At 43.7% G+C, this 26,240-nt stretch overlaps 1 protein-coding gene and 1 long non-coding RNA gene across 2 annotated transcripts; one reads left to right on the top strand and one right to left on the bottom strand.

Moving 5' to 3' along the window:
• The first annotated feature begins 9,922 nt into the window (after positions 1-9,922).
• On the top strand, positions 9,923-10,659 carry LOC147898344 (uncharacterized). The gene is made up of 3 exons (XR_015541482.1): positions 9,923-10,139; positions 10,233-10,369; positions 10,496-10,659. It is a non-coding gene; the product is annotated as an uncharacterized LOC147898344 (long non-coding RNA).
• A 12,635-nt stretch (positions 10,660-23,294) lies between these two features.
• On the bottom strand, positions 23,295-25,200 carry LOC147898343 (gamma-glutamyl peptidase 5-like). The gene is made up of 4 exons (XM_087379609.1): positions 24,867-25,200; positions 24,405-24,560; positions 24,087-24,254; positions 23,295-23,954 (listed from the first exon to the last, which is right to left on the bottom strand). Exons 1-4 carry the CDS (start codon positions 25,179-25,181, stop codon positions 23,547-23,549), a joined length of 1,047 nt encoding a protein of 348 aa, XP_087235735.1. The 5' UTR covers positions 25,182-25,200; the 3' UTR covers positions 23,295-23,546.
• Between the last annotated feature and the right edge of the window lie 1,040 nt (positions 25,201-26,240).

Below are 26,240 nucleotides of genomic sequence, written 5' to 3'. Positions count from 1 at the left end.
TACATGATATCTTATATTGAGGATATTAAGTCCACCATGCATCCTTGGAGAGCATACCAGTTCCATCTTCATCAGTTTGAATGCTTTCACAGCAGTTTTTGTCCTCCATAATATCTCCATAGCTTGAGACATAAAGTCTGAAATATCTCTGGAGGACCAATGTAGCAAAGGCAAAAAGAACTGGACATAGGACATTACAATGGACTGTACTATTCTGAGCCTGACATGAAGAGGCCAAGTAGAAAATTTTCAATATTCCAGTTTATGTTGAAGTCTTTGGAAGATCCATTTTAATTGCTGCTTCCTGGTGATATGCCATCCTATAGGATATCCCAAATGCCTGACTACATCTTTGGAATGCACCACCTGACCTGGCCAGAGAATAGAATGCCAGTCACATTGTTTCAGTGGAAGCAATTTAGATTTGTCAAAATTAACATGCAATCCCGCTGCCAATCCATACAATGATAGAGTGGTCATAAGCATGTGAACTTCCCGGGGAGAATTCTGTGGCATAAAGAAGGAATCATCAGCATATGCTTGTGCCAAGAAAGATGCAGCCCCATGGATTTTTAGACCAGTCATCTGTCCTGTGTTTGTAAGATGATCAAGATACATTAAGAGGGGATGGGTCGCAATGGCATAAAAGAGAGCACTAAGAGGGCAGCCCTGTCTAACTGATCTACCCAATGACCATGACTGAGATAGATGACCTCCAAGAATGCACTGAGAAGTAGAGTCAGAATAAAGCCAATAAACTGCATTTGCTATCTTTGGACCAAAGCCCAACTTTGTCATGATTTGGGAGATAAAATCCCATTGAACAGTGTCAAATGCCTTAGCAATATCTACCTGCAATATGAGCACATCTTGATGCGAGTACTTAGCATATTCAATTGCAGTCAATGAATTGGAGATATTGTCATGGATTTGTCTGCGCGGCACAAACCCATACTGATGAGGATGAAGGCCCGCATTCAGTATCCCGTGAAGCCTATACACAATCATTTTGGCAATGAGTTTATAAACTACAGGCATCAAGGTAATAGGCCTCCAATTTGACATATGGTCACACAGATGTTTTTTGGGCACAAGTTTAACTATGCCATGCTCCCAAGAGTGCGGTAACTGATTTTCTTGCCAGGCAACATTGATCATTTGCAAGAGGACATCTTTCAAATCATCCCAAAAAGAAATATAAAATTCCACCGTATGGCCATCCCAACCAGGGGACTTGTATTTGCTGAGGTGGAGCAATGCATTATCAAGCTCTGTATCAGTAAAAGGTCTCTCCAAGGTGAGAGCATCATCCATTTCCACTATTTCAGAAACATATTGGAGGAATTCACTCCTCGCATCTGTCATTTGATTTGATGGGGAACCAGGAGCAGAGAAAATAATTTTGGCATTCATCTTGGAGATCAGAGAAAGAGTGCGTCCAAGAGCCATCTAGCTTCCTTACCCGGAGACATGAATTTTTCTGTCGAGTAGCATGCAGGCCCTGGAAAAAGGCTTTTGATGAGCAGCCCTTATCCATGAGGGGCTTCATTCTTGCTCTAATTTGCCATTTGTGCAATTTCCTCTGATCATTAGTAGTCAATTTAATCCGAGCATGTGAAAGGGAATCATTTTCTGATTCAGAAAGAGGCCTTAAATGTGAGAATTCAGTCAATTGTTGTGCTGTCCTTTTTGCCCACTTGACCTCATTCCTCCATTTAGTCATATGCCAGTTTCCATACTCCCTAATGGCATTCTGTATACGAGAGAGCGCTTACACACACACACACACACACACACAAAAAGAGAGAGCTTACAGTCATACAAAGGTCTCCGCATTGAGTTTCTGTCAAAGCTCCAACGAAGCAAAGCAAACTCAGTCCATAATGAAGCCTAGCACTTAGGAAGAAGGCTAATCAAACAGTAGCTCACAAGTCTTGGTTATACGGTTGAGAAAATGGTACTGATAAAGACGAACTGCAATTTTTTGCTCGGCTGACCTGCTGCTGCTGCTCACCCGTCTCCCCCATCGCCTTCCTCCCCTCAGCTCCTTGCAGTTGCTGGTCGCTTCCCTCCCCTTGGGCACGCCATGCCCCCTCCATGCCTATGCTGCAGTTGGCCGCACATGTGCTGGTCGCTTCCCCTTTCTGGGGGCGTGACATTGCTGGCTGCCATCGTTCTTGATGGTGCTTGCTGAACGTGAAGGGAAGACAATGTTTGGAGCAGCCTGTTCACATCTCAGCCCGTTTTTTTCCTGAAACACGGCCTGTTTGGTTGCTGCCCGACCTGTGCTCATCATATCAGCCCGTCTTTCCTGCAACATGACCTGTTTGGTTGCTTCCCAACCTGAATCCAGCGTATTCATCATCTCAGCCCAAACGTGGCCTTTTTGGTTGCTGCCCGGCCTGAATCAGCGTGGAACAGTTGACAGCCTGTTCGTGGTGCATTTGCTCAAGGAATCGAGCTACAAGCAGTGCATCCTATGGGACAGCACTCGGTGTTGAATGCACACAATTAATGCTTATCAGAAATTGGCTCCTCGCAGGGCAGCATAAATTGTGTTTCATTATGCATTCAAAGACCAAGGCTTATGCATGAGGCAGTTGACATAGTTGAGCCCCCCCCATCCATCCCTTCTTCCCTCTCACAGTAGCAGTGGTTTCTCACCCTCAGGACAGCGAAAGCTGCGACGATGGAGGACAACAATGCCACTCTTGTCACCCAACCTGAGGAAGTTGAGGTTCATCTTATATTCCCTCCTGAAATTACACAGTTGATAGATGCAACAAAGGAGGGCTTTAGACAGACGCACATTACAAGGTTTCTACCTGGTAGAGGCCAACAGCTCAAAGATTGGGTGTACACCAACATGGCTTCGCTTGGTGTTACAACATGGTTGAATTCCCTGGGGACAAGATGGGCGAGATGGAGGGTGGCATTTCAAACAAGGAGAGGGCAGTTGGGATTGTTTCATGTTGCATGCAGGACTTCATGATGCATCTAGGATGGATGACTTCTCTCACCTTCCAGATAGCTTGCAGCTCTCCTGGTTAGGGTCCTCTCATGGATCACTCTCATTAGCCAGACTAGACAGATTTTATGTTAGCCAGTGGGGCCAGGCTAAAGGAGGACTTGTGAGCATTTTGCCAGGCTTTGTCTTTTCGGACCATGATCCGGTGATGCTCAGGTCATGTCTCCAGCTCGACGGGGGGGCACTAGTACTGTCAAAGTTCATGACTTCTTATTTCACGAGACTAAGTTTATACAAGAGCTTTAGGATATATGGCTCTCAGAGGACAGACCAGAGGGAGATGGATGGCTTGGTTGGGCTGAGAGGGTTAGAGAGGGTCAGCGCAGCATGCAAACACAAAGCCAAAGGAGAGAAAGCAAAGCAAATACAGAGAGAGAGATCAGACAGAGCTGAGGTAGCCAGATTGTAGGGTACGGTGCAGAGCTTTCCAGACTCACTTTTCCTCGGAGCTCAGTTATCGGCAACTTAAGAGAGGTTGGAGGAGTTACAGGGTAGGAGAGCTCAGTTCAGATTATATTCATAGCAAACCTTCTGGATTCAAAAGGGTGACAAATGCTCTTGTGAGTTCTGGAGCCAGTGGGAGAGATGTATTGGGACCTCTACAGTTTCTCGTGTGCAATTGATTTCATTTATGAGGATTTGGGATTGCTCTTTGTTTTTTAATTTGACGCCACTTTCATATTGTCGAGGCCAGGGATAGAATCCTTACTCTCCCACCTCTTGTATAACACGTTTTGAATGGAATAAATTCAGCAATTTTGCAAAAATAGTAGCTCACAAACTCTTCATCCAAGGTAATGATTTGTGAAGGCAAAGATAAATAATTAATTCATTTTAGTCTCACCCAAATAGATATGATAAGAGATTAAAAGAATTGTTACAAGAAAGGGTAGCTGATAGGGCACATGCACCACTCAAGGTAGAAAGAATTATGACAAAAATACAGAGTAACTTTAAACATCAATATATACAAACACATGTTCCCTACTAGAAGGGAAAAAAAGAATTCTGAAAATGTTGGAAAGGCTATGGCTGCTGCTTAACTGAGCTGTTAACAAAAATTGGAATGTTCAAATCAGCCCAACACAGGGATTTCAGAGAAAACATGTGGGCTTGTTGTGGAGATCAGGGTTCTCAACCTTGAGTGCATGGACTGCAGACAACACATTTTTATATTCTAATCAATCACTGTGCCTTCAAAAATAAAAAAGTGACTAGCTATAGTGAACATACCCATAATAAAACTCAACACGAATGGAACTGCTTGGTATAGCTCATCAGGCAGGATCCCCATCAATGGTAAGAAATGTTGGAGTTGGGAACCATCAAAGCATGTTGCTGCATTTGCAGCCCACATATGAAAAGGCAAACATTAGACAACACGAACATGACATCAAAATAATCCTCCTATTTGGACAAGAACAACATAAAAAATAAGCATATATTCCAAGCAATGCATTTTTTAAATGCTTTGTATCGTGTCCATTAATCTTTTTAAATCACATTGGAAGTTTCTAAAAAAGCATTGAACGGACACTCCTTTGAAACAAAATAAAAGAATAATATTTGTAGCAGGAAAATCCGACAGCTTCAAAACTGCAAATGAAGAGTTTCCACATGCTGCCATTTTGCAAGCAGGAAGAAGCCTTTTCAAGGTTGGCCAGTCTCATCAGAAAAAGAGAGAGCCCCTCAGATGCCTTTCTTCTGTCAGAAAATGCTTGTAGTACTGGGAAAATGCAATGTTTTGAACACTCTAAATTTGTACAAAAAAATATCCATTTTCTTCATTGTTTAGAGCACCTGTTTTTTTGAAGTTTTCAGACATGTGCTCTACAGATTATTTTATCGCAGTGTATTTGATACAATCTGAAGAGGTAGAGCCCATGTGAATTTTAAAAATAGGATTAAGATAGCTTTGTAAGTGTGTCACGGTCACTATACGCTCTAAGAATAAAGTAAGCTTGAAATTCAATCAAATAAACATGCTATATAGTTCATGATGTTACTATTTTTTAAAGCCACTTAAATGATAGGACACTGGCAGAACAAGAGGACTGAGAGTTATTTGTTTCTCCACCCAACCATGCCAACTACATCGTCTCTCAAACTATCTTTGGACACCTTTTACTGTTATGGGCTTCTTGGCCATACTTGGTCAGTTTTTCCTAATGTGTGAGACCATTACACCTTTGTGTCTGCTAGCTTGGCTATGCTGGCCCCATTGAACCCTGCCTGTTAGACACCATCTTTTACTTACTTTACAACCGTACTCCGTAAGTCCGATCCTTTACTTGTCTTTGGACGGTCTAGGTCTCCTAGACTCTGGAATTATCATTGTCATAAATTTACTATTCTGGCATTCTTGGCCATACTTAGTCGGTCTGTGTGACCACTACCTTAGTGCTCACCACCTTTGTGTCATGTAGCTTAGCTATGTTGGCCCCACTGAACCCCGTCCGTTAGACACCTTCATTAATTAGTATACAACCGGACTTTGTAAGTCTGATCCTTTACGTCTCTTCAAATGATCTAGTTCTCATAGACCCCAGAACTATCGTTGTCGTAACATCAAAAAACCACTATGTTTGGTGTGGTGAAGGATAGTGTAAGGGTTCCCTTTGTTTCTATCATCACCTATAAGATGGCTTCTAAACAGCATTTTCCAAATCTCTTTGGAGGAATCATCAATTATACATGTACAGTTATCTAGTCAAGGCCTTAACATGACATGATACCCCATTTATCCAGAACTTAAGCAGGCAGCATAAACACTGAGATGATACAGCAAAGGCCCAACTTCATATACAGGCAGGAAAGAGAAACCACAATGGAACAGCGATTGACAAAAACTCTTCTTTGGGTCTCAGTGGGAACCACCAGACATTATCTCTTGCAAAGCCCAATATATAATGCAAGTGCGCTGCAGATACAGCGGAGGCAAAGGTCATCCTTTCGTCTGATCAGCCCACTTCCAACAGAAGCCACCTATCCAAAGAGCCTTCCTGCCCTTCCACTAACCAAGTGCCGCACTATCAACATTGGAGTGATCTCAAGTTATCCTTTTATGCCGACCTTCGCAAACAAATCACAGAGAAGATATTACATAGGAGACATCTCAAGGTCATGATTCATAAGGAATGTTCCCAACTGATGACATAACTAGATTGTAGAGCTTAATCATATATCAAACCAGATCAATTCTGTGAGTTTAACCGTACTAACATTTCAAATGTAGGGATTCTCTCTCCAGCTCAGATATTGCAACCATGCCATCTATCTTAGGTTTAAATTTATATTGTACTTTTGAAGTCTCACACACCACCTAAGTCCTTCACATTTGTCCATTGCACTTTTCTTGAGCATGAACTTTTTTTGTTAAACAACAAAAAGTGTAGAAAATTAGGGTTTCAGGGAGGAAACATGAATGGAGCACAAATGAAATCCATGTAAGTGAATAATGAGGACTGACTCAATACATGACATAAATAGGTTAGGACAGCTAACCCTAACCCTAGAACACTACGGTTTGGACTAAACCCTAACCGGCCAATAACTTACCACTCACACTGAGTCCAACATTTCTAACACCCCCCCTTGGAGTAATGGGTGAGTGATACTCCAAAGATACCTTCAAGTAGTCATGACAATGTGTACTATAAGAGGTCTTGACCTAGACATGGACATATGACAACCTCAGAGGTAAACAAGCATGGTTCAGAGGCTTGTGAACATGGCATAAAGGGCTCAGAGGTTCATCAAGCATGCCTCACAGGCTTGCTTTAAAACATGGATGCACATAGACTCAGTGGTCTAGTGAGATGACCACTCATGACAAAACATACATCAATATGCTCAAGAGAACCCCCCCTGGCTCCTAACAGGGGTACAAATGACAAGGAGCCGACTATATGACCAATACATCATTTTAGGGGGACTGTCCAAGGCAGAGAACCTACAAATGACTCTGAAAACCAAACTTTTATTCCATTCACTTTTGGGGGACTACCCAGGGCAGAGTACCGTAGACTCAGACATGTGGAAACATAAAAAGAGAGGCCTAGAAGGCGCAGAAGTCCTCTATCTCCTCTTGGAGAGAGAGGTCCGCAACCTCCACAAATAAAGCTGTCTCCGGTGATGGAGTAGACGGCCCAACTTCATCTTCTTATTCCGCATCCAAGGCTGCACCCAGGTTTGCATGATGCTTCGATTGTTCCTTGGCCATCTTCTTGTAGCACTTGTCTTCAGAATGTCTGAGCTTCTTGCAAAAGTTGCATCTGATAGGCTTGCCATTCTTCTTGGGCTTGAACCTAGATTGAAAGGCATGATCTCCCTTCATAGTCGTGTCCTTTCCGTCATTGATACGACGGTCTTCATCAATGAGGATAGTAGTCATCTCTTCAAAACTAATCTCTCTTGCAACCCTAAGAACAGGTAGTACCTTTGAGAATCTGGTGACCTCCTCAATGCCGGTAAGGACAGCCTTCTTGTCGTCTTCATCCACGTTCACCTGGAGTGCTCCAAGCTACTGAAGAATAGACCCAAGGGTGCTCAGGTGCTCAGTCAATGTCTGATCTTCATACATCTTGAGGTTGAAGAGCTTCTGTTTCAGGAAAACTTTTGAATTGTTGATCTTGTTGCCAAAATGGTTCTCAAGAAGATCCCACATCTCCTTGGTTGTCTTGCTGAGATCGAGATAATGGATGTGGTTGTCGTGCAGACCTAAGCCAATGTATACTAATGCCTTATCATTCTTGTCGTCCCAAGCTTTGACTGTTGCAGTTGTTTCTTCACCTCTAGGGCGAAGCTCCGTGCCTTTGACGATGTTCCAGATACCTTCCCGCATGAGCAGCAACCGTATCTTGGTTTTCCATGTGGGGAAATTATTCCCATTGAATTTCTCAATGAGAAGCATGCTCTTATTGAGCTTCATCAAATTCAGCAAAAGAAGCTTGCAGGAAATTCAAAAAATTCAGAACTGTAACCTTCTTCTTCGAGTGTGATAGCCAGGCTGGACAATAACAGCTGGGGCAGCAAGTAACTAACCGAACCAACTGATATAATGGCTGCTGCTGCTGTATATGAGCTTCTGTTGGTCGGCCAGCCAAGAAAACAGACCGGGGAATCTGAATACAGACTCGTACAGCAGAGGGTGAATTTAGTTCGTTGCTGTAGCAGGCGGCTGCACCCTGTGGAGAGTAGAACAGCACCAAACAATGCTGGACAGCTTGAGGATAAGGCCAGAGAGCTCCAGGAAAAGGCCAGGCTGTTGGAGGCAGCTGAATCCACTGGGTAAACTTAGACTTGGGTTACTTCTGGGGCAGCCTGGATAAGAACAGGCAAACTTTGATTTTTTTTTTGGTGAATCCATGTATGTTTGCGTGTTGGTGTGCTTGATTGCACTGTTGGCATGATTTTTCTCATTGTATAACTTCCTATGCTTGCAATGTTCCATCAGTTTTGGCATCAATGTGATGGCCATGGGCATAAGGTTTGTGAAGCAGCTCCTAGTTGTCTGGATGGGAAAGCATTGTTAGAAAGCGTGGTTGCATGAGAGATTTGTTTGTGGTTTTTACAGTCATGCTTGGTTTTGTTTGTGCGCTTACGCAGTGTGTGTAGCCGCACTATGAGGGTTCATAGGGAATAATGCCCCTAGAACTAGTGACATATGGGAATGAAGTGTGGCATGTGCACTTTATTCTTCGGGATGGATTCTTTATGGAGCATGGTCGTCTTGGGGGTCATGAAGAGGCACATTCGTAAACAAAGATGGATGCTTTATAGAGAATTGGCATTCCAAGTCAGTTGGTAAAGTTTTCCATTGTGAATGGAGGAGTGTACTGGCAGGATACTCTAAGGTGCTGCAACTTTACCTACAGGTGTTGGATCCGGCTTTGGTTAGGGCTTTTCAGGTTCAGGAGGGTGCAGATCCCGAGTACGGCCTAGTACTCGAGGGGGGTACCTCTGCTCCTTTGTCAGGGATAGGCTCAGATGTCTAGTAGTTGCTTGGTGAGACTATATGTTCACCCGAGGTACTGATGCTAACAGTATTTATGCCGTGGGACTCCTATGACCACTATTCTAGACACTTGTATGTGTGCATTGATGTATGGTTTGTGACCACATGCTATACAGATCATATATGCAGTGTTGGTTATCTGATTGGCAGGCAGGGCAGTCTTGTCTTTTCAGATGGTGCCTATGATATGCATGGAACATGTGGGGAATCTGATCAGTTCTGTTGTTCATGTATTTCATAAGTTGGTGGCAATCGAGGACGCTTGCCTTACGTCAAGAGGAGGGGGTATGTCACGCGGACGTGATTTTTATATTGCGCATTTTTAAATTCTAACGGAATTGAATTTATCCCGCGTGAATACTTTTGGCTTTTTTGGCACGGAAATTCCGGGAGCACTGGTGTGTGAGCCATGCTCGGGGAATTAATTTTCATTGGCACGCAAATTCCGGGAGCACTGGTATGTGAGCCAAGCTCGGGGAATTAAAATCCGTTGGCACAGGAATTCCAAGAGCTCTGGATTTTGTGACAGGCTCGAGGAATTAATTCCTGGTTCCCCTAGGGAATTGTGCACACTTGGGTGCATTAATTGACCCATGGGATAATTAATTGGTGGACACAGGAGGGTGTAAAAGAGTGGTGCAATAAAAATACTATTTTAGAGCACCCAAGCCAGAAAAAGCAACCCAATTACAAATTCGCATTGTTTTAGGTCAAAAATAGTGAAAAACTGAAATTCGTATATTTTTTGCCAGAAAGCATGGAAAAAGCTCCAATTTTCATATTTTTGGCAAAAAGCAACTTTTAGCCAAAAACAGCAGTCTTTTCGCATTAAAAGTAGCGCCCTGGGTCGATAGCAGACACACAAAGCTGGGCGAACTTCTTCTTGGCTGCCTGGTGGTGTTCCGTTGCTGATTTTGCTGCATACAGGGCTGGATTTCAAAAATTCGCATATCTTCTTTGCCACGGGAGCTTGCCAGACTCTTGCTCTTCCATTCTGTCGTGACAGATTTGCTGGATACTGTTCCCTAGAGTTGTTGGGCATGGAGGCGCACATCTTTATGCTGTTTTGGGGCTGTTCCTGGCTGCAATAAGGCTGTACGGCCTGTTTTCCTTGATTTTTGGGCAGTTTTGCTGCTGTCTTTGGCCACGAAGAAGTGCGAGTTCACTTTTGATGCTTCTTGGCTGCAGTGGTTGCTGAAATTCGATCCTTGGTCAGGCTCCTTGAGCCGGGGGATCAGTCTTTGCATGTTTCCGGACATAGGGCTGGCGGGAAACAGAGTTTACATGCTAAATTCGACGTGCATATTGACGGGACTGATGGTCAGGTAAGACTACAGGCCTTCCCTACGCAAATTGGTTCTTGTTGTTCCGTGCTTCGCGTTGGAAGTTCACACGTTTAGGAGGAGGGGCACTGGCCGTCCTTATCCGTCTGTGGGCTGGCGTGAAAGCAGGCTGGATTCAGGTGAACTTGCGTGTGAGGGATTAGCACTGAGTCAGCGGTCAACATTGTGTGGAGGATTGGATGCATGAGAGCCATGGTTGGCTAGTTTTGGCAGAGGGTTGTTCTTTGTGGGACAGTGTTTGCCTGGATTCTGGATTTGGGTATCTTGTAATCCATTGTCAAAGAAATAAAGAAATACCGAAAGAGGCGCCAACGGTTTGGGGCCAATCGGGTGTACTATTTTTTGAGTAGGAGCACTCTAGCTCCCCGTGTCATCCTACTCTGCTATTGTGATCCGATATTAATTGCTGTAATTACTGTTTATGGAGTGGTTTTACCGCCTTTTTATTTGTTGAGGCCAGTTTCAGGCACACTCGCATGTGACCTACAAGGTATGCTTAGTTAGCACAACCCTATCCCTTTGTACTTTTGCATATCTGTGTGATATGACCACTTAGTCACCATCACTCATTATTAATCGTACGTTTCCTTCACATCTCCTGGCATTATTGTCTCTCTCTATTCCAACATTTGGTGTCAGAGCTGTTGGCTCATGCCCTCGATTCTGCCCCTTGCCCCTCTCGTGTGAGATTTCCATCATGTTGACACATTTAGCTGTGTGGGAGGAGGAGTTGTTGGTAGCCGCCATCGATTTGGTAGGATAGCTAAAACTGCTGCCATTTTTTTGGTTTCAAGGACAAGTAATGATTTTATCAAGACGCCTTACATTGGGAAAGCATCCGACTGCGGCCGTCATTTTTTGTTTTCAAGTGATCATGTCACGATTTGATCAAGATGTTGGACTGTTGTTTTTGTCTTCTGCTGCAAAGGCCACGTCACGTGCATCTAGGCTGTTTTTGGGGAGTGCTTTCCCCAAGAGAAATCGTCGTTTCAAGATTGTGGATGTAGTGTTGGAGAGAAGGGGGCATTTCACATCAAGCCGTCGCCTTAATTTTGCTAGCCGTGCGTCTTGACGCCGTAATTCGGTCGTTCTTGTTTTACGTTGAGGTCACATTAAGGCCACAAATGTGGAGAAACCGCCATTTTGTTTGCCCACATGGAAGAAAACGCCGCTCTTCAATCTGTCAGCTACCGGACGTTCAGCAAAAGAAGGTTGTTGCTCTTCAATCTGTCAGCTATCGGCCATTCAGCAAAAGAAGGTCGTCGCTCTTCAACTGGGGGTTTAATTATGAACCGGCCGCTACCATACAACAAACAGTGGTCATTTCTACATCTGTCGTTTTTGGACCAGCCGTGATTAGCCTTGAATGGGGGGTCTCCCGCTAGTTTTAACGTTGCTACCATTGGTTAAGGCAGCTATCCATCAGCATTTGAGGCTATCCTTGGAGGGTTCAAATTCTCTCTTTTGGATTTCTACATCAAATTTGCTGCCATATTTAGGGGGTTTTGTGCCAAATCAAGCCGGTTTATGCTGCTGAAGACAGGTTGACTAAAAACGACTGAGCTCATGCTAATTGTTGCTGATTTGAGCCAGATTTGAAGAATTTTTTTTCCCCTCTCTTGCTTGGTCAAAGTACCTGCAGCAAGTCAGCCTTGACTGGTGTTGACCGTTGGTAAACTATATAATCAGTTGCAAGAAGTTAATTTTTGCATTTTAAATAAAGTGGCAATTTATTCCAATCAAAACCCCAATTATACAAGAGTGGGGAGAGTAGACCTCTATCCCTACCCTCTAGAATATGACAAAAAAGCCATGAGGGTAGTCTAAAATGCCACAACATCCCCAATGGCATGAAATGGAAAAATAATTTAAATGAGATCAATCTCTCTCGAGCAGCAATGGAGGTCCTTGTACATCTCTCCCACCTCCTTTTGGTGAATAAAATCTATGCCCAAATAGAAGCCAGTGTATAAGCTGCATGCATGGATGGCCACACAAGATATGAGTATATCTTGAACACCAAATCTGCCACAAAGTAATATTGGAGATCATCTCCCAAGCCGATCCTACCTGTGAGGAAGACAGTGTATCCTGAGATGGGATGGGAATCAACAACAAATTCTGCAGATCCATGGTGCTAAAATTTGTAGGACCACTCCTCAGGTGGCACTACATCAGAAGAGCATGATCACTAGGCTCAAACTTATATAGAGCAAAGGAACCACACCCTCTACACCATAAAGCTACACCCCACGTCATCGTGAAGGACTCGGATGTAGCACAAGAGAATAGTCTGAAAATACCGATCCAAACCATCATGGGAATATTTAAAACTCCATAAGCAATGCTTGCAAGATTACTTTGCAAGCTGGCACCTCATGCACAATGAGGGTCTGACCATCTAATGTGACGACCATGAGTCCACTGAAATACCTTTGTGTAAGGTAAGCTAAAGAAAGTATTGGCTCTAATGATCCCCCAAAGGTGAGTCCAGAAACTCAATATAAGTTGCTCAGTAATAATCCCCTGTGCCCGCCAATGTTGAATAGCTATGGGTGAGTGTTGAGCATCTCTCTGCTGAATCCTATATCCTACCCTTGTCGTGTACTGAAAGAAGGAAAAAGGAGAATCTGATGATGAGGGGGCCAATCGAGACCACTCATCTGGATCCCAATTTGACTCTGCTAGAGGTCTCCTCTTGAAATATCCAAAGTCTCCAGCCCGGCTCCAATGACAGTCACTCAAGAAGAATTAAGTGACCATACCTTCCCCAAACATCCTATAACTCTGATCCTCTACCAGTATAAGTCTTGTTCATCCAGTAGCTGCATAAGTTCAAGTTTATGAAAGGTGTCCGCAAAATAATATAGGAAAGTTGTTGGTCCCAATTTCACACCTAACATATGCCAAGCACACTGAAACATGCTAACATGTGAGTATAGGCTAAGGATCCTCCTGGGGCTCAGTGAGGATCTCTCCATGGCTAAGGAATGGCTCTCATGATCTGGAGTCTAGCAATGGCAATCGGTGGGAGAGGCTAATATCTAGCAATAATAATGTCCTCTATGATCTCCTGACCTCCCCTGAACCACTCACCAATAGACAATTCGTGAGCACGCCATCATGCCAAACTGGATCTATGCTCCTGGCCAAGGATGACACCCTGATACTGCACCAAGGTGTTGTGGAAAAGGGGATGCTTGGCAAACTCCTCTCTAGAGGCTAGGACTGCATGGATGAGAGATGGACGGAAGTGATCCCAAATCTGAGTGAGCCTTCTCACCAATGGAGAGGACGGCTGAATATGATGATCCACCAAGAATATCCACTTGACTCTTCTTGGCCACTCACTAGCTGCCCTAGGTGTACATTGAAGAATATGATGTAAAGAAATCGCTTCCAAGGTTGGTCTCTTGGAGTCAAGCCTCTCACGAGAAGCTTGATTAGGAGAGCTCTACTCTATAGCTCAAGATCAAGAATCCCTAGACCTCCCTATGTTGTAGGAAGAATGATAGTGTCCCATGAAACTTTGGCTCTAGTGTCCATTGAACCATCCCCACCACTCCACAGGAAACGCTTGAGCAATCTCCTCACCTATTTGATACTATCAGCATGAAAACACCAGCAAGAAGTAGCATACCAGTATGCTAGCTTCCTTCGTATACTCTCTAACACATGATCAAACTGTTGCATAGATGACACAGCAAGACTAATCTGAAAGCCCAAATATCTGGTGAATGTGCCTCTAGGCACCCAAACAAAACCTTTGTGTACTCCCCAGTCTAGAGTATCTTGCTGAGCATCAATCCAAATAACTTTACCGCTTGATTTATTCTAATTAACAAGTCCTCCTGAAGCCAGGAAGAACTTGTCAATGGATGTGGCAGCAATAGCTAGATTATGTTGGTCACCCCTGACTGTCACTGATGTGTCATCTGCGAGCTCAATGTCCAATAGTTATGCACTTGCCTGATCAGTAGAGAAAGCCTCAAGATGCTCTGACTGGTAGCATGCATGAAGTAACCCAAAGCGTTAGCCACAAAGAGAAACAAGTATGGTGCAAGAGGACAGCCCTAGCACTCATCTAGATAATTGAAATGTGTTACAGGCCAATTACGCTCAACGCAAATCTGAAAACTAAATACGAATAAATCACAAACATCATGGACCATGGTGCTTGCATAAACCTCCCAGCCAACCTTTGTCATGCACGAACAACACAACACATGTTTTTTTTTCCCTTCATGCATTCAACAGAGCCCACAACTCCCTAGAGGATTCTACTTGCCAAATGTCAACATTATGAGGCCCATCCTTAGTGCACCATTTTACCCCTCTCTTGGGATACATTTATTGCACTTGCCCCTAGGCTTTTCACACATTTTGGTACACCTAAGTCTCTAGCCTTAGAACCCTGTAGTCCCCGCCATGTCGTCCTCACCAAGGACCTTGACATTGATTCCTTTGATCATTTACATAAAGCACATTAAAATATATTACAAAAGTTGATCCTCTAAAGGAAAATGCCCACCGACCCTTCCAAGGTCATGCCACCTCAGCTTGAGCGTAACATTCCTTCCCTCTTCAGGCATCAGCGTCCTCGATGATGAAATCTGGGAAAGCTCTCCGTAATTGGTATACGGATTCCCAAGTAGCCTCAGATAGAGGTAAACCATGCCATGCAACCAACACCGTGGGTATCTTTCGATTGTGTACTTGCATTGTTCCTCGGTCCAGGATTCTTATTGATTTGCATCTTGCATTATTCTCCATCTCCTGAAACAAAACAATACCCTCAATTAGTGAATCATCAAGGTGCAAAAACTTCTTTAAACGAGAAACATGAAACACGGGATGCACCCTACATCCTTGTGGCAATTCTAATTTATAGGCCAGCTTGCCTATTCTTTTCAGAATTAACCACGGCCCACAATGCCAAGGCGATAACTTTGCACACTCCCCTGTAGTCAAAGACTTAGAGTGTAGAAAGATGTATTAACGTCGACAAGAGCCCTCATTGGACTATGCGACAATGAACACAATAGGAAGTCTCATACAAGCCACAAGGGGTTGAAAGGGACAAAGGTATACTAAACCTTTGTCCAATACTAAAAAAGAAACTATGAAATGTATGAAATATAAACTCCGAAAAGGGCTACAAAACAATGTATATCATCGGAGTCGGTGGCCGAGTGTATCCTGTGGATCTAGTGCAAAAGTAGCCTGGTGAGCAGAGAGGATCTCTTGAATCAGCATCTGTTGAGTAGAGGTGCAGGGTGGCGGCGGACGAGGTCTATGCGTGCGACGGATCCTGAGGCTCATATGAAGGGTGACTCCTCGACTGGAGTGATTCCTTCCGAGGGCAGAAATTGAGCGAGTCTATATAGTACAGGTGGTAGGCCTCTAACGTCTCTTCCAGTCAGCATGAAGCTCAGATATCACCTCGTCGGCTGGCTCGGAGTGATCTGGTACTACCTCTAGGGTGAAGAAATCAGTAACATGCCTCTGCCTCCTGTCAATCTAATCGACTACATGCGCTGCCTGCTGCTATCTCATCTGCCGTAGAAGCAAGTCTCTGTGTCTCCTCATCTCTAGGAGGTATAAACCAATGCATACCTGATCATAGAAATGAACCAGTCATGTCAGTGGGCCAAAGCCAGAACCCTCTAGGAAGAGGCAATGATATCGTCCACGTATCTGGTAGTAGACCAGGCAAAAACATAGGAAGTGCTCCTCTGTCTCGATCGCTCCGGAGGTGCATAGCCTGCAAATTCGTCTCTCTCTGGGGGTCCCTGCGGATCTATCTACCTCAATCTCAAGCTAGTGTAACGAGACCCGCATCTGTCCAATGGCAATCCTCAGGGCATGTGAGACCCATCGATCCTCGAGGTACTGTGGTCTGATGATGAGACCCTCGTCAGATATCCATAAGAAGTGATCATGGTATGAACGAGTTTTGGTGGGAAGCTCGTGGGCTTCGATCCAAACTTGAGATATGTGTAGCTGGAGGAGGTCTAACTGTATGATACGGATAATCTCATCACGCGAGGGGAGTAGTGAGGGAGGGGCATCCAGACTATTCTGGAAAGGAGGCAGTCGTCCATATGTATACCATGTCTGGTGAGCCAGAGGGATACCTGTGCATACAATCCTGTAGGTTGCCAAACTCTACCAGTCGTATGGAGGAGGTTAGTGCTATGCTTGGAAGTCGCCATGTAGGTAGACTCCGGACCCTATGAAGGAAGGTGACTGTCTGGAAGAGGGCATCTATCTATAAGGGTGTTGTGGCAAACTCAGCCTGCATGATCTAGTGGGGAACTGAGGGCTTACTCTGAATCATCCTGGAGCCCATGGTGACTTGAAGCCTCTTGAATCTCGCCCACTCTGTCGTTGAAATATCACATCCCCAAAAGGGTGCTGCGTACATGGCCGTCGGTCTAACAAGGGTATCAAAAAGCCATCCCTTCATAGGTGGGTCCTGAAAATGTGCCTGAAAACACTGTCTCTCTAATTGTGCCAGAGCTCCCTATCCTCGAGTGAGCCAAGCTCTAGCTGCCTGAGTCATCCTGAAAAGTGGCCCTGTCATCACTACTCCCAAATATGTGTAGGATTGCACTATCCCAATTGGCTGGCCTCGGTATAAGAAGGGACTGGTGGGCTATGATAACCTCAATAATGTGGCTGGGGAGGTGTTGAAGATCATAACCTTGGTTTTCCCAAGGTTAACAGACAGATCTCATTCACGGCAAAACTCCTCTAGCGCATCCAGGTGTCTATGTAGGCCCTCAGCTGAAGTTGATAGGAGAACAACATCATCTGCATATAACAAGATCTCTATCATCAGGTCAGCAAGTGGTGATCCCTCGCCACCAAAGCGGTCAATAAAAGAAGTGATCTCGTCAATGTAGAGCCCAAATAGAGTCGGTGAGAGTGGGTAGCCCTGTTTTACTCCAATGGTGCTCTCTACCCAATCTGACAGGCCTCCCGGAGCCCGAACTCTACCTCAAACAGATTCGTATAGGCTCATAACTCCCCAAATAATGCTCTCTGGTATGTGCATCTCCTGTAGCTGTTTGATCAATCGAGCGTGTGGAACAGTGTCAAAGGCCTTCTTGAAATCCACAAAGCATGCATAGACCTTCTGATGTTTCGACCTTGCCTCCTCAATGACTGCTCTGAGGGTGAAAATATGATCCAAGGTGGAGTGCTGTCTTCGAAAGCCCGCTTGCCCAATGGCTCTTAGCCCATGTGCCTCGGTGTAGGTACTCAGTTGCCTCTCTAGAACCGACCCATAGATCTTGGCCAAGGTATGACCAATCATCAGTGTACGATAGTTTTCTGGGGCCATGGGATCACATGTCTTATGTATAGTACTCCAACTGGGTGGGAACCCATGGCATACAGAATGGTTGACATCTGGGCTAGAATCGGTTCTAGGACTGCATGTCCATGTGCAAAGTGCTCAGTACGTAGCCCCTCATGATCCTATGCTCTCTGGTTATGTAGTCGGCCCAGTGGCTCTCGTACATTTTGTGTAGTGAACAGTTGACAAGTGGTGGGGCAGGGAATAGATGACATATCAGGTGGAGCCTACTGTGGTGCATCGTATAGCGAGCTAGCATATGTATGCGGTCCCATGCCTACACGGTCATTAGGTGGGGCTGAATACTATGTGACATGTGTGCCAGGCTTTTGGATCTGTGATAGGGATAGGTGGTTTCCCCTCGAATAATAGGCTCCATCCAAAATTGGGATCACCTCCATGGAAGGAATGAATCACCTCCTCCAATTTGCATGCCGTAAAGATCTGCCGCTTACGCCGTGTCATACGTCGTAGAGTTTGTTGTGCCTCCTGTGTCGTCATGTGTCCCAAAGCTTGCTGGCATATCAAGTGAGGTATCAACTCTCTACACTCATGCATGTGTTTCGCTTTGGGACTCTCCTGCATCTCTGCGTCGCATTCAGATATAACCATATTAGCCGTGCGACGGTCTTTGTTCAGTGGACAATCTTTCCACTGATGAGGCTGAAGGCAACCGAAGCACAATCCTTGCTTTGTTGCCTTCTCCTTTTGTTATGGGGTCAACAAGGACTTTGATCAAGCCCGGGCTGCCATTGGAGTTACTTTCCTTTTCACCCCAACGGTGGTACTTGTCTTAGATGGTCCCACAACCGGCTTCACTTGCTTGGTTTGGCCACTTGGCCGTGGGGCACTAGTCTTTGAAGTCTATTTCCTCTGAAACCCACTTTTCTTCGGGTACTCATGCTGAATCCTTGCCTGCACAAACCCACTCGGTCTACCTTTGGCATCTTTGTAGTTCAGAGCTACTACAATAGATTCATCCAATGTAGTCACATACTTAGCCCGAACTTCCATTTTTATTCTATCGTTCAATCCATAGATATAATCTTTAACTTGAACCAACAGAGGGAGAGGGTCTGATATCTTCATAACACACACTCTAAATTTGTTTGTGTACTCTGCTATTGATAAATTTCTCTGGCGAAGACTTCTTATAAGTATCCCAAGCTCATGACTCTTCGTCAGGTGGAAGAAAGTCTACTTTAAACCCTTCCCAGGTGGTAGGTGCTAATTTATATTTTCGTTGTTTTATCGACCACCTATCCGCAGCCTCAATAAACAAATGCGTAGCCTCACGGATTTTTTAAAATCAGTCTTGATTTCACAAATAGCGAAGGCTTCCTCCCACTTGTGTAACCAGACTTCTATGACATCCGAATTGCACTTAGTCATCCGACCATAATACTTTTCTCGTCTATAATTTGCAATATTAGGAATCGTGACTATTGTAGGTTCAATCGTATGCACACTAGGCTTAGGCTAAGCTGGAGCCTTGCCTTTGTCATCCCTTGATGGCCTAGCCGACAGGGCTTGCACCATCTAATGCAACTCATCTTGCCCAGTGTTAACCTGTAACTATTGGTTCATAATTTGCTGCAAAGCATCTTCTAAAACTAAAATCCTACCCACTAAGTAGGGCCTGTAGGATGGGACACTAGTGTGTTGATCGGGCCCTCGATTCAACAAGATCCATCCTTGAATTTTGTCCCTCTGCTTCCAATTTCTAAAAGAGTTATTTGCTATTTTTTTTTCTGACATTGCCAAAAATGAAAATTCCAAAGGCATGTACCACTTCCGAAAATCTTCACTATACAAGCATAAACCAACTGTAAATTTAAACTATAAACTGAAAACTGCCAAATTTTCTCCCTTTGCTAGGGAAATTCCTACACCCTAAATAGTTAGAAATACAATACAAATTGAAAATTCAAAACACGATCGAATTGAAACTTAAGCAAGGAAAGAGAGCTCCCTGGTCATTATCTTTCCCCAAAAATTGAAACGTAATGATGCTGAACTCGATGATCTTCAAAAGAGCAATTTTCCCTCACGCTCTGTGGGGGTTAAAGGTCACTGTGCCTTAACCCCAGTTATGTACAATACTTAAACACATATATAAATGAATGAAAAAGAAGATTAGGGTGGTTCTGCACCTACCAAACTTGTGTGGCTCTCTGTCTCTCTCTCTCCTTCTTCCGTTCTTGCTTCCGTTGAGAGCACTCTCAACTGGTATCAGAGCCAGGGTGATCTAGCTGAGCGTGTGTGAATGCTGGAAGCTCAGCAGCTCTGTGGGAGGAAGGAGAAGCTCTGTGGGAAGCTTTGTGGGCGACTTTACTTGCATCCGAATATGCAGAGACCTTGGAGGAACCTTTGGAAAAGTCACTTTGGCTTTGTGAAGTGGTTTTTGAGAGCTTGTTAAGAGCTTTCAAAGAAAAAAGTCGTTTTTTGAGCTTTTCCCTGTTCCGTTCGATGACAGAGACTCCGTATTGACTTGTAGAGGCAACTATTGCTTGCTTTTGATATCCACATTACTTCAGGAGCCTGGAAACACCTTTATTCTTAAATGCGGGATCATTTCATTGGATTTCTGAGTCACTGTGTCAGTTCCTGCGTTTTTTACCCGGGTGTTGGAACTCAAGTTTGGAGCAACCATTTGCAGATCTGTCAGTTCCGATGGACTCAGGAGGTCCTAAAACTTCTATGTTGCTCATCATTCGCACTCCGGTGGAGTTTACAGATAGCTCTGTTTCCAAAAACGTTTTTCAGTCCGTGTGTTGGACCCAGTGATTGAGACCACGGTTTCCAAAACCGTTTGTCCCATTGCGTTCCGGACGCCCAAAAACCCCTACCTGTTAGTTCTTGCGCGATTCGGTGGATGATTTTCAGAGTTATAGATCTCTGTGTATTCGATTTCGTCTCTCTGTTATGCATTTTTCATTCTAAGGTTTTGAAACGTTAGATTTATGCCACATGGCATTGGATAAGTGTTGACTCCCATTTCTCACTCATCGGTTGGGATTTTGGAGTTTTGGCAAAAGAGAGATATTTGCAGATTTTCTTGCTGATTCCGATTATGCAATGGTGCCCATGTTTTGAGGCATCTCAGGTTCTATTTTCAGTAGCGCTCATTACCGTGGGACTATGATTTCTTGAGCATACCTTATGCAGATCACTCTGGTTGCAGTTTGAGCAGTGTGCGCTCATTCGTGGTGTGCATTGGGTTGCAGTGGATGATTTATAGGCCATTTGGATGCATTGCGGTCCTTGTTGGATGCGCTGATAGGCCCAAATTGCCTTGTGGGATGCTATTTTTTATGGACGCTTTGCACATGGATGCTATTTTAAGCTGAGGGACAGCTTTGACACATTGCAGGTGATGCACTGATAGTGCTATGCTCTCTTGGATGAGACATTATTGATGCATATGCCAGTGGACGGTGTTTATGCTTGAGTCATTTGGCACTTATTGGAATTTTCTTTTGGGCTAGATTTGCTCATATGGATGCATAGTATATGCACATGAGTCAGATGCATCTTTTGATGCTTTGAGCTTTGAGTTTTGGTGATATTTCACACTATTATGGCATACACATTTGGGTGCACCTGGTATTTGGTGTGATTCTCTCTTGCAGGCACTAGCATTTGGGATTTTGTTTCATTTGTATCATGGCATCTTCTTATGTACCCTATGCTTTGCCTTGTGTCGTCTTCCATTTCATGGTTTTCCGTTCTTCTCTTTCATTTATTTTGGTGTATTTGTATTTTTAAGCTAATGTGTACTTTGGCATTTGCAAATATTCGCGTTACACTTAACCTCTTTATTCTTCTTGTCTGGTGCTACATGTTCCAATGTATTAAGCTTCCCCTATGTGCTCTACTCTGAGGATGCCACTAAGAAATATGAAAGCTAGCACATGTGATCAACAAAAGGGGTTTTATATTTTTAAGAATTTAAACAGAAAGTATACATAGATATGGGGTTTTTAAATTCCAAAAGTATAAAATTTCATACATAAGGGATACTTTAATCATCTCCAAATTTACAAAAGGGGTATAGATAGGTTATAAAAATCTGTAAGTAGGGAGTGTTTTCAATACCCCTTGATCACACGTGCTATATAATGGGGGTTTTACACTCTTGCAAATTGAACATTTCCAAATACGCAAGTGGATCTACATTTAAGCATATATATCACAAATGGTTGTAATAGAATTGGATTCATAAAGTTAGAGAAATAAGTGAAAAACCACATTTCAATCAAGCATATATCACAATGCATGTAATGGAGATCCATTTATAAAGATAGAGAAACAATGGTTAACTTTTATCCTCTAGCATACGTTTCAATATGGATGCACATTATTATCATGCCAAATCCTCTGAATCAATGTGGTGTACATTCCATTTTATGCCCATCATGCATTGAATTTCATGATTCAACTTTTTATATTTTACTATTGTTTGTGGATATGTCCATACAACAAACATGTATTAATTTCTTTTTCATGCAAAAGCAGAAACCTTCAAGTAATCATTCAAGAAATGTATCCTTCATTCATCATATGACCTTTTTCTCATATAATCAATGGAGGAATATTCCTCTCTCCTCACTTGTAGTCATGAATCATGTGCTGGATGTGAGGTTTTCATTCGTGTAACTTTCATTCTAATTTTTCATCCATTGAGGGGACATTCATGCACCTGATGGATAATATGCTTGATGTCTCAACTACTTGTCTTCCTCGAACCTTGGAAAGAAAAGAATTGCCATGATGACTTTCTTACCCCTTATACTTTGGAGACCATAAAGAGCAGCGATCATCCACCCCTCATACTTTTCTATCCTACTCAATCTAAAGATCATCCAAATCAATGATGCCATAATGAAATCCTCAAAACAAAGACCTTCTGTAGGACTAGGATAACAATAGCCACCATACGGTTGGGAGGAGAGATCGAAGTGACTATTTGTATCTGGTTAGAGGCTACCCTTGTGGCATTGTTGCTGAAGCCCATTTTTGGATTAAGTGGGATAAGAAAATTATGATGGTGATGGGAATGCTTTGGCACTTTTGCTATTTCTAGTGGTATCTAGTCTTAAGAGTCAAGTTGGGGTAGTTGATCATTTTACAATACTCATCATGCAAACTATACGACATCCTCATGTGATTACTCATCCATTTGCAATATATGATTCATGAATTATGATACGATGGTCCTAATTTTTTATGTAATTGTTGCAACACCCACACATATTGTTGTGATTAATGTGGCTTAAAATTTGAAGACATACAAATGAAACACTCAAATAAAGAGATTGTAGAAGGTTTTATAATATGAATTTAGTTTAGATATTCAATGAGCTTCCTTTAAGTGCTTATACAATGCTGTTCTATTCCAAGGTCAAAATTGTATAATCATGACGTGTACATTCATGATTGTTTTTTAATATATCTGTCATAAATTATGGAAAGTTGAGTTAGGTGGCTTAGAAACTAAGCAAGTACATTCATTATTGTTTTTATGTTATAGCTTATGGATGGTTGGGTTAGGAAACTATAAATTGGCTTAGAAAATGGAAAACACTTCTGATAGAGTAAGAGGTGACTTTTTCGGAATGACATGCACGATTGGGCGAATAACGATAAGGAGCCTGATGCTAAATTATGAGTGAAAAGCTTGAGGAAGGAAGCTTTTTTTTGGGAATTTTCAACCGCAGGCTTTCTACAAGCATCAAGCTCCAGACGAGGTGTCACAGACTTGTCAATCTTGACCTATAATGTCAGCTTTCCTAGCTACTTAGAAAACTGATGGGGACTTGCAGCTTCATCAATGGCATCTTTTGCAAGAGATGATCCAAATATCTGATGGCCACCATTAAATTCTGGCCGACCCCCGACCTCGACGGGGTTGTAAACTTCAGAAGAGCACAATGAGGGTGCTTCCTCTACATCACCAAACTGGAGGCATGCCTCCAGCTCGTTGCCCAGCTCTAACACTCCACCACCACATGAACATACTAAGGTAGCTGGCGCTTGCAGCTCGCCTGCACCACCGCATGAGCACATTAAGGTGGGTGCATGCAGCCCTGGTTCCTCTTCCCCACTTCCACCCTTAAGGAACAATTTGCACAGACGTTGCAGTACATCGCGATCAGGTTGCTCCTCCTGCATGCTCGCCTTTGCCGCCTCTGCCAATTCCTCCTGCACCCACAGATCATACACACATCTCACGGACTAACTCCAATGCTTCACGATGAGCTAGAAAAGATAGTCGTTTGCTTGTAAACGAATTGAGCGTTTTGCAGCAAGTGCTAGAAAAATGCGTATAACCACCGGCATCAAGCCTTCTGTAGTACAGCAGTCTAACAAGTTTGCGAGAACATCCACTGTGAACTCTGGGTGGCCTTGCAACCCCAAAACGTTATCCCCAATGGCGAAAATCTCGATTCCTGTCTTCTCTGACCACCCTAGCACCTCCCCGGCTGGTGGCACTTCGAGAACCTGCCACATTGCCGAGGTTGAAGTAAATAGGATACGTCCTTGAACTTAATTTGACGTATCAAGTATCAAGAAAGATAAAGAATGCCAAACGAGGCGGTGCAACTCTGGGATGATTACACCAAACGTAATTTTTCCTGACAAGTTGCGCACCTGATCTCGATGTGCCTGTATAATATTAAACGAGGATGGCAGCTTTAGCCCATAAGGTTTGGATAGCAAAGCATCCGAAACGTCCACCTTCTTCACTCCGATTTCCCATCCACAAGCAGACCTTCCAATCTGCCCCCCAAGGGCTCGAGTAAGCACCTGTTCAGTGTACACGTCAAAGAGATTTTGGTAGGGATGTTTAAACGATCGTAGCCGCACTCAAATGCAGCAGCGTAAGAATCCGCAAACTATAGCGCACGGGGAATGGATACGCTTGGATTACCGCAGCCTGCAAATTCCACTTGAAGGAGACAAATGTTGTAATACATCCAGGCGAGGCGAACATTTCTTCACGAATTATGAAAGCAACGACGCTCTAATGTTGTCTTAACATAAGACTGCGAAATATAATGTTTGCGAACTTTCAAATGACAACACCATCGCCCCAGGCTTGCTGATACACACCTGATGCCCAAAACATATTCCTAGTATCTTCTTTCTTTTTGTGTCGATTGTTTGCAGCAATTCACATAGCTTCAGAATCCAGTCCTCGTCGCCATATGCGTCCACACGACTCCCAGTGACTACGAAACCATCATAATCTTCCAGTTGTTCATCTAACGGAAAGACGCCGTTGATGACAGGAAATGTATCCCAGACCTCTCCGGGTTCGCTCAAAAGTACATAATACAGGGAATCCAGTCCCCCATACGTTCTGATTATGTAGTCGCAAGTGTTGCTGGTGAGAAGAATGGCAAACCTAGGACTCCTCCATCCCATGTCAGATAACCCAAGAAAGCCTCTTCGTAGCTGCATCGAGGGAATGGAGCAGCAAGTATATATAGCTTTTCTGTCGGCTGCTGCAAATAAATGATCTCGCTGATGATAGAATAATCATCCGCTAAACATCTGTGAGCATCTCCTCGGGTAAGCAAAGGCGCACATTGAAAGAATCAAGGAAACCTCACCAAGGGTCAAAGCCTACGAGGCTCGAGATGGCCTCATGGCAGAAGACAACCAAGGATAATATATATCCAACGTCATTAAGATGGAAATAGTGGAAGGCTGCGAATATGTCACCTAAAATGAGGTTGGGTGGAGAATATCATACATCACATGTAGTTGATGCAACAACGAGACACCAAAGGTGGAGGCCAAAGGTGGGCAGGGTATATGCCGGCCTTTTGCTTGAGCGATGAATGAAAATGACCGTCGGCGGATTGGAACATAAAATTCGTGTTCTTCCTTATGTTCGGATGAGATCCACTTTCTTGGACTACCGTACCAGACCTGAACGTCTGCCAATTCGTTGATTCTTAACGCCATACACTTAGCACTCAATTACTGAAAGAGAAGGTGAAATATGTGCCCCTACTCAACCGTACTCAAAGAGAAGGTACTTATGTATCATATCAAAATTGAGATTATGCATTCTATTAACGCCATACACTAGCCCTCAATAATATTTGAAGGTATCCATATCAAATTCGTGATTACGTATTGTATCCAGATCAAATTCTTAGCGCCATACAAATACTTCAAAGCAAAGGTGACTTGACCCAAGTAGGGGCTTCCCACATGGAAAAAAATAGGATGGGAATGGGAAAAGGTAGTCCCAGGTGGTCCCATGCATATTTCTATCCTATTCCCATATCCCACCATGTGCTAACAAAAATAGAACTAGGGATGGGTTTAGGTGGAAGAGGGCACATGGCATCATTTCAATTGTTTAAGAGGTGGGGACCACGTGGGGACAAGCATACATGTCATCCTTCCATGTTTTTGAATCCCTAAAAAAAGGGAACCTATTCTTGTTGCCAACGTCTAGAGACCATGGTC

Source organism: Dipteris shenzhenensis, chromosome 9 (assembly GCF_047967505.1).
Source record: "Dipteris shenzhenensis isolate YYH24624 ecotype China chromosome 9, Dip_SZ_1.0, whole genome shotgun sequence".
Lineage (NCBI taxonomy): Eukaryota > Viridiplantae > Streptophyta > Polypodiopsida > Gleicheniales > Dipteridaceae > Dipteris > Dipteris shenzhenensis.
The sequence above is the reverse complement of the archived record's forward strand: the minus strand, read 5'-3'. Positions and strand labels throughout refer to the sequence as shown.

Bases quoted from the DNA above. Each gene is read 5' to 3' on its own strand.
- LOC147898343 (XM_087379609.1), bottom strand. From the start codon at position 25,181: ATGGGATGGAGGAGTCCTAGGTTTGCCATTCTTCTCACCAGCAACACT. The intron at 24,561-24,866 runs GTGTGTATCAGC...TACACTGAACAG, and splicing joins GAATATGTTTTGGGCATCAG to GTGCTTACTCGAGCCCTTGG. The intron at 24,255-24,404 runs GTGCGCAACTTG...GCAATGTGGCAG, and splicing joins TACAGGCACATCGAGATCAG to GTTCTCGAAGTGCCACCAGC.